General features: G+C 35.9%; 1 protein-coding gene across 1 annotated transcript; it reads left to right on the top strand.

Moving 5' to 3' along the window:
- Positions 1-5597: 5597 nt before the first annotated feature.
- On the top strand, positions 5598-8071 carry LOC123552169 (apelin receptor B-like). The gene has a single exon (XM_045341607.2). The coding sequence runs from the start codon at positions 5701-5703 to the stop codon at positions 6793-6795; it is 1095 nt and encodes a 364-aa protein (XP_045197542.2). The 5' UTR covers positions 5598-5700; the 3' UTR covers positions 6796-8071.
- The last annotated feature ends 1116 nt before the right edge of the window (positions 8072-9187 follow it).

Below are 9187 nucleotides of genomic sequence, written 5' to 3'. Positions count from 1 at the left end.
CTCAGTTTTTCGTTTCATCGTCGTAGATTTCAAATTGTCGAAGTCATTGAAGTTATAAAATGGTCATGCGCATGTTTTGATATTTGAACGGACTTATTTCTTGCCGATTTTTTAAAATTATTATAATCAAACTAGCCTTTTCTCGGACCCTTAAACGAGACAAAACAATTAATTGTGCAGATTTTCATAAATGTTTGGTTCTGCATGTTTCATACATGATTCTATACCAAAAAAATTTTGTTCAAGCTCGTTTTGTTGCAAACTTGGTACTTAAAGCAATTTTGGACGCAAGTTTTTTAAGAAAATAGTGTCCAATTCTCGGAACATGTCGAATGATTGGGGATGTACATTTTGTACAGCATCACGCGGCCCTTTGATGTTCTGAAATAAAAATTTGTTTTGATAAACCTTGTCATACTTTCGTGAAGATTGATGGAGTATAATGTGCGACTTACAATTGAATGCACTTATTTTTATTAAACTCTATAAGATGATCTCATTAAACAATAATTTGAAAATATTTTTAATGTCCTTTTCATCTTTAAGATTGAGACGAGTTTCCATCCTGCTAAGATATAAGATTTTAATGTCCTTAAATTTACCAAACGAAAAACAAGAAAGTGCAATACACGACGCAATGAAGAGGTCAGTGACGGATATGCATACTTAAAGTTTTATAGTGTGCAGATTTTCGTCTAGGAGACTCATGAGATTTTCACCATTGCAAACTCCAAAACGAAAATGTTTTACACAAATATATGATGGACTGCCCAAAACTTAAATGGTATTAATAAATCAGTGGAAACTACAAAAGAATGTTAAATTTTGGGAGCGAAAATCATTCAAATAAGATCGAAGTAAAAGAAATTGTAACAATTGATAGTGTACCATCAGCAAGCAATCATACATATACCGGCGATGATAAACGTGAAGAATATTAATAAACTGTATGTGAAATTAATGAGGCAACTTCACTTTTGACACGTTTGGTACGGGGGTGCGAAATATTCTACATCAAGTATTCCATTTACGTTGTTCAAAGACACCTTACAATGGTACGATTGCAAAACGATTTCTGAAATAGGGTATTCTGAAGAAACTAAAGAATTCTTTTGGACAGATCAGAGATTATTGGGAGGTCAATTTGTCAATTCATGCGTGGCTTTGCCCATCTGGGGCTTGTTCAAGGAGGAAAACGACAGCAGGTTACTACATTCCATCGCCATGTGACATCAATCTTCCTTATCCATCAGACAGAGTGTGATAAAGTGGAACTAGGGATTCTTAAAGAAACATAGAAATGTCTGCCGAGTTTGGTGTTATTTTTTTCCTTATCAAACACGTATCTTTCATTGCTTTCCCATAATTTTCTATGGTTTCTGTTAGTATCCCAGGTTCTAATTTATCATTACCAAATGCATTCATTGATGGTCAAAAGCCATGCATGAATCTGACAAATTGTCCTCAATTATCTCTGGCCTGTCCAAAAGAATTATTTAGTTTCTTCAGAATGCCTCATTTCAGAAATCGTTTTGCAATCGTACCATTGTAAGGTATCTTTGAACAACTTACATAAAATGTTTTATGTAAAATATTTCCCATCCCATTGTTTCCTCTTTATAAAAACCACTTAATGTTTGAACAGTCCATCGTACATTATTTGTAAAACATTCTTGTTTAGGAGGTTTTAATAGCGAAAAAGGCATGTGCCTCTACGACGATGAAACGAAAAACCGGGTGTGACGTAGACATAGAACTGATGCATGCACATATCCGTAGAGTTCAAAATACCATAGAAACCCACTTACATGATGAAAAAGCAAGCGAACGTGCGATTATTTAAGGAAATATCCGCCATTTTGCAAGTTTGCAACCATTTCGCTAGCTATAAGTAATTGTGCAACCACTTCACGTCCTGCCCCTTGTTTTCATATCAAACAGCTAAACTGCATCTGAGTAATATGTGTTTAAAATACTGCTGCTGGTAGATGAAGTTACTGCCACTGTTTAAAAACATTCCAATGTTGTTGCAGAGACAATTATTGACAAGATTAAATGTTGCATTAGAGGAAATGATGCATAGGAAGTGACATTCCTCTTTCAACATTCCTATGACATGTCTACATTTATTAATCATGATCATAAAATAAGATTTAAAAAAGAAATTAATTAAAACATTTTCAACAAAAATATATAGGTTTAAAATAAACATTGATTATAATATTTAAAGTCGTTTACTGTGTCTACATATATTCAAAAGTATATTAGAATTGAATTCATAGTAACTATTGAAAAGACGAACAGTTACTTTAAAGTATCTATGTAAAAATAAAATCAACATTTTTGTGGGTATAAACAGTACTGTGTGTTAGATTAAGTACTATTAAGTACACACCAAATACATATATTTTCACACGTTCATTTTTAAGTAAACATGTATATGTATTACCCCTTCAAATAGGGCCGTGGTAGTGATACTGCACATTATCAGCTCTGTAAACGCTCGTACGGCTACCATATGTACCTGAGCAGTGAATCAGATTATGCCAAAGGTATTTCTTCAATCCTTTAGAAGATTAAATTGGGCTGAAAACCTTTCAGGTTGAGTCGAAGCAGTTGTACTTTTACGTTTGAACACTGTCATATATGCATTAACGATCTGTCCTGATCCCATGGTTATCCCAGATGTCTGAAAATTGTCTCAAGTATGTTTAGGGTGTGCTCCTGGACTTCTTTACACGTTCATAAATATTTTATTTATTTCTTACAAAGCGGGTTGAAATAATGCATACATGATTAAATGTATAGGCATTTCTTCAAATTCTAACGTTTCTCTGCGCGTACAATCTACCCAAACCCGTATCAACATCAACGGTACTTGAGCCAGACCGTACAATGGATACATACATTTATACACTCTTTGTGTATTCATAGATTCTATCCCCTTTTAGGTAAAAGTTGGATTTAAAAACTCCCGAGATATGAACATTTTGTAAAATTTTTAATCCCAGGTGAGAAGTGCACCCAGGTTTTCGTGCATATTCCATCAATTTCCATCTCGATATTCCATCAGACCGAGATGCTGTCAGATTTAAAAGTGTACTTCAGTCATGTGGTATGCATCAACATGTGAACGGACCAACCCATGCCCGCGGTCATACATTACATGTTGTAATAACCAGGAACGACAGCAAAATAATAGCATGTGTCGAGGTCATCGATCCAGGTATTTGTGACAATACTGGTAATATGTCACAAGATTACTATGCAATTCACTTCAACGCCTGTACCACAAACCCAGCTCCGATACAGAAGCCAGTCTCCTTTTGGAAATTACGCTCTATTGACGTAAATTCTTTCAAACAAGACATCTCAGCGTCCCTTGCACTAAATACGTTTCCAGAAGGCACAGACGTGGATCAGCTGGTAAATGCATATTCAAAAGGATTATCCTTACTGATAGATAAACATGCTCCCTTACGCACAAAAACTATCGTTCTTCGACCTAGCTGTCGGTGGTTAACAGACGATCTTCCTGAGCCTAAACACTTAAAACGTAAGCTTGAGCCGAAAATGGCGTAAATATAAACAAACAATCGACCATCAACTTTATAGGGACCAATGTGCTTTCGTGAATAAACTCCTAATTCAGGCCAGAACCGACTACTTCTCTGCTAAGGTGAAGTCGTGTGGCACTGACATACAAGTTTGGCCAAGATAACCAAAACTCTACTAGGAGACAGCCATGATGCTTCCCGTTCCTCTAACTCATCATCAAATGAACTTGCACAGAAGTTTAGTGACTTTTTCATCGAGAAAATTGAAAACATTAGGAATTGCATTATTTCGCATAGCCAAACTGATTGTGATTCAGTAGACTTGCTTTGTTCAGAACACCAGGAAGTAGCAAACTGTCTTATTAAACAAATCATACAAAAATCTCCAAACAAATCCTGTGAACTTGACCCTTTACCAACATGGCTTTTGAAGAAATGTATTGATGAGCTCTTGCCTTGATAACAAACATCATAAATACATCAATGGAATTAGGTTATGTACCAAAAGAGTTTAAAAGTGCTAGGATAAGACCCCTGCTTAAGAAACTAGGTCTTTAACCAAACATTCTCAAAAACTACAGGCCTGTGTCTAACCTCCCTTTCATTTCAAAAATCTTAGAAAAGGTAGTAGATGCGCGTCTTGAGCGGCACTTGAGTGAAAATAAGATACATGAGGGACTGCAGTCTGCTTACAGAAAGTTTCATTCATCTGAGTCGGCTTTGATAAAGGTACACAGTGACATCCTTACATCTCTCGACCAAAAGTCTGTAACAGTCCTCGTGCTACCCGATCTGTCTGCAGCTTTCGACACGATTGACCACCAAACACTGTTACACCGACTCGAACATCATTTTGGAGTCACAGACAAAGCACTTGCATGGATGTCATCATATCTTAGTGACCGCTATCAAACTGTGTGCGTTGATGGTGAGTTGTCGACGCCTATGTTGATGAAATACAGTGTGCCCCAGGGATCAGTGCTTGGTCCAATAAACTATATCATGTACACTAAACCATATAACACCATTGGTTGCCAGTGAAATACAGGGTGCAGTACAAGGTTCTGACCCACACCTTTAAGGCTTTACACAATCAGTCCCCTGCCTATATTAGGGATATGATAGAAGTGTATAAACCGGTCAGAAACCTAAGGTCACAGGGCACACTGTCACTAGTTATGCCAAAAACTAAAACCATGATGTATAGCAATCGCAGCTTTTCGTTCACTGCTCCAAAGCTTTGGAACTCCCTTCCCGTCAAGATCAGGGAAACTCACACGCTAGCTGCGTTCAAAAGCCTGCTAAAACCCCACTTCTTTGCACAGTATTTCGTTAACTGACCGATACATTGATGTTTATTTCTTCTTCTTCATAAAACAGCGTAGAACAGTATTTTATCCTAGGGTCACTTAAATACTTTTAAATATGACTTTTTTTTGTATGTATGTTTGTCTTGTTTTTATCTATATGTTTTACATTCATGATTTTTGTTAATGTGGAATGCATTATTTTGTATGCGTATTTGTTTGTATTGTTTGCAATTTATTCTGTAAAGCACTTTTGAACGTGTACATGTGCATGAAAAGAGTGCTATATAAATGTGGTATAATAATAATAATAATAATAATAATAATAATAATAATAATATTTGAAACAGCATCAGATTTTCATGGATACGATGCACTAATAAATATTGCTAAAACATCTGTATCTTGGTTGGGCAAACAGGATAGAAAAGTCACGTTTTAAGAAATACCTCCAGGGAAAATGTATCGTCTATTGACCGCTTTTGAAACATACATGAGTGTAAATGATTACACGCTTAAGTTTCGGATAAATACATTTCCTGATCAAAATCAAACTGACCACCTTTAAAGCGGACTTTTGCATTGAAGTTGCAATGTACTTACTAATGAGTGCATTTCCTTATCAGAAAAAGCACTAAAAACTCATTTCCTATGCGGACATTATTTATACTTAAAGAATACCACGCATTTTATATTTTCTATGAAATTTTCATCCTTGTTTCAGAAAATGTTGTTAGTTTTGTTAAATCGTATCTTAAGTGTCCTAAGAAACAGTAGAGACATTATAATTGATGTAAACAGACTTTAGTTTCGGCCACAATAGAACAGTGCAACACATGTATTTCTACATTGTGATTCATTTTATATTTGAAGATCTTAAACTCAACATTATGAATACCTCCACAATGTCGAAGGAAGACTTTGCAGAATATGAAGCGGCAGTAATGCTGTGGAAAATAATTCCACCATTTCTTATCGTATTCGGAACTACAGGAAACGCAATAACGATTTATGCGTTACTACAGAAACGTCTTAGAAATTCGCCGACGCCTTTGTTTCTCGCTACCTTAGCACTTTCGGACATTCTTGCATTGACTACTGGATTATTGCGGCAGTGGATAAAGTACACATTTGATGTGGATATCAGGGAGGACTTTACGGTATCAGGATGTAAGTTCCATTGGTTCATTGTGTATGTTGTGACACAATTTTCGTCATGGATGCTTATTTGCGTAACCGTGGAACGAGTCATCAGCACATTTTTACCACATAAACGACATGTTTTTTGTCAAATGAAATTTGCCTATATCTCAGTTTGTGCAGTACTCTGTTTTCTCATGACATTGAACGCCCATTATTTGTTCGGATATGGTGATGTAAGTCGACATGTAGGCAACGGAACAAAGGAACAAAGGTGTGTCCCAACGACAGAACAATACGATCATTTCATAATTTATTCCTGGACTTGGATAGACTGGTGTGTCTTCTATCTGATCCCACTGCTAGTTCTACTTACAGGTAACAGCCTGATTGTATATAAAGTGTTCAAAAGCCACCGTCGGTGTCATGGTACGGTCACATCAAATACAAACCCGTCAACAGCAGTACAAAAATCAATATCTAGTCTGACATTATTATTGATGCTTGTTAGCGTGTTATTTATTATCTGTGTAACACCTATAGTTGTCTATCCGATTGGTGATCCATACTGGAGAGAAGGTACTTCTGAACATAAACTGGCTAAATTGTTTCTTATTGAAACGATTGCAAACCTATTGATGTATTTAAACCATTCTGTAAACTTCTTGGTATATTTTCTGAGTGGGTCAAAATTTCGGAGCGAAGTCAACAGGATAGTATGTGTACATGCTACTGGACATGCATCGACCGTGTCAGGGTCGTTTATGTCAACGAAAAATTATGACTTATGAAAATAAACATTATAACTTTGCCCTTGGTTTTTAGCTTGTTAAAATGTTTTAACACATATTTAGACAGGTTTGCGTTCATCAAGTCGTACGTAAGAATATGACTGTTATTGCTTTTTATGTCTTCCCTTCGATGTGATTGAAATGATTAACATTTTCTCAATAAATCTTACACGAAAAACAGAAAAAGAAACAGTATTGTTTCGACGTATATCTTTTCTACAGTTTTCAAATTTATAACACTTTTGCTTTTGTTGGTACTATTCAGAACTGTTCTAATGTATTGCCTTATGCTGTTGTCTTACCTGAATAAAAAATATGAAAATATAAATTGTCAACTTTCCTAGATTTAATTAGAATTGAACATAAACTGTCGTAAATATAGATATTATTGCAGATGTCGGTCGGTCGGTCGTAATGTAGACCAACTGGTTTCCCGATGACAACCAAAGATCACGAAAGTTAATAGGGAGGTTTTCATGACCAGCAGATGGTCTCTATTGATTTTGAGGTCAGTAGGTCTAAGGTCAAGGTCAGAGTGACCCGAAACAGTTAAACGGTTTCCGGATAATAACTCAAGAATGCTTCAGCCTAGGATCATGAGTGTTGACAGAGAGGTTGGTCATGACCAGCAAATGATCCCTATTGATGTTGAGGTCAGGAGATCAAAGGTCAAGGTCACGATGACCCGGGACAATTAAACGGTTTCCGCGTGATAACTCAAGAATGCTTGGGTCTAGGATCATGAAAGTTAAAAGAGAGGTTGGTCATGACAAGCAAATGATCCCAGTTGATTTTGAGGTCAGTAGATCAAAGGTCAAGGTCACAGTGACCCAGATCATTTAAACGGTTTCCGGATGATAACACAAGAACGCTTGGGCCTAGGATCATGAAAATTGATAGAGATGTTGATTTTGACCAGCAGATGACTCCTATTGATTTTGAGGTCAGTAGATCTAAGGTCAAGGTCACAGTGACCCAGATCAGTTTCCAGACGATAACTCAAGAACAAAAAAAATTGATAGGGATGTTGGTCTTGACTAGCAGATGACCCCTATTGATTTTGAGCTCAGTAGGTCAAAGGTCAAGGTCACAGAACAGTTGAACGTGTTTTGCCAAATAACTAGAGAGTGTTTTGGTTTAAGATCACATTTGATACAGAGGTAATTTATGACTGGTAAATGACCCATAATTATAGATTTGAGGTCAGTACGTCAAATGTCCAGTGCTCATTGTCCAAAGAATTTCTGTTCCTTGTGCAGTTACTGAATGCACCAAGGTGGGGGAGGGGAGCGGGGGTGGGGGGGGGGGGGGGGAGCTTTCGTGTTCTACGAGCTCTTATTTCAATTAAATGTTATCAAGTAAATATTCACTGTAAGAGTTACTACAGATTAAGTATATTGTCTTTTTCATAGATGACATGCTTCTCTTATCAAAGGTCTGAAGGATCTGGGAGTTAGTCTCTGACTGTTGTCATAATGGCAGTTGATGTAATTATTGTAGTAGAAAGAATCACATTAAGCTGTAAGCGGGCAATGATAGCTCAGAATATTGCAGTGCATATATTCAGAGATTAGCTGAAAAGTTATATTGGCCAAGACGTTGTAATGAATAACGTTAAATATATTTTTCATTTATTCTGTTCTTATTTTTCTCAGTGAATCAGAAATAATAAAACAATTTAACATAAGGGTGGATTTGTCCAATAATGGCGTCATGTGAATATATTTATTGGTCAACAACTCTTATGAGTGAATTTACAGAAATGGTGAACATCAGTTCCTTAAAAAGTTTGGGAATACATGACTAATGTTTCCTGGGACTGGAAAGTAGGTCACAGAAAAAACTTGTTATTGTAAACCTAACGGAGATGGAATTGATTCTTATAAGTTATTAGATTTGTATCGAGAAATATGCACGCGTTCTGCAGCGGAAATATTGCACGACTTTGGGAGCGCAATATTTTTCCGCGAAAGAACGAGTCTTGGATTCACCGGTTAAAAACCGTGCACCCATCTGGTATGAACACCAGCGTATTGTTTACTGTGTGATTACAGTTACCGAGTAAATTTTAATGGTGTTTTATATACTAACACTTTTACAATATTCCTACAGCCTAAATATTATAACTGTATAATATTATTTTTAATTTATTTTCTAACTTTAAAATAATATTAATAACTTTTGAAAAAGTTAAGAATATATATGCTCTAATTTCCAGCATTTTGATATTTTATTGCCGTTTTATTGCCTCCCCTTATTGTTGCTTCAAGGTCCCCTTTTCCACCGCTTGACTTCATTTTTTCTTTAAATCGTAATTCTTTTTTAAGTTTTTAAGTTTTTTATTGTTTCTGTAATTATATATGTGTGATTAGCTTTTAAATTAATGTTAATT

The sequence above is a fragment of the Mercenaria mercenaria genome, chromosome 4 (assembly GCF_021730395.1).
Source record: "Mercenaria mercenaria strain notata chromosome 4, MADL_Memer_1, whole genome shotgun sequence".
Taxonomy (NCBI): Eukaryota; Metazoa; Mollusca; class Bivalvia; order Venerida; family Veneridae; genus Mercenaria; species Mercenaria mercenaria.
This window is presented reverse-complemented; position numbering and strand designations above follow the sequence as displayed.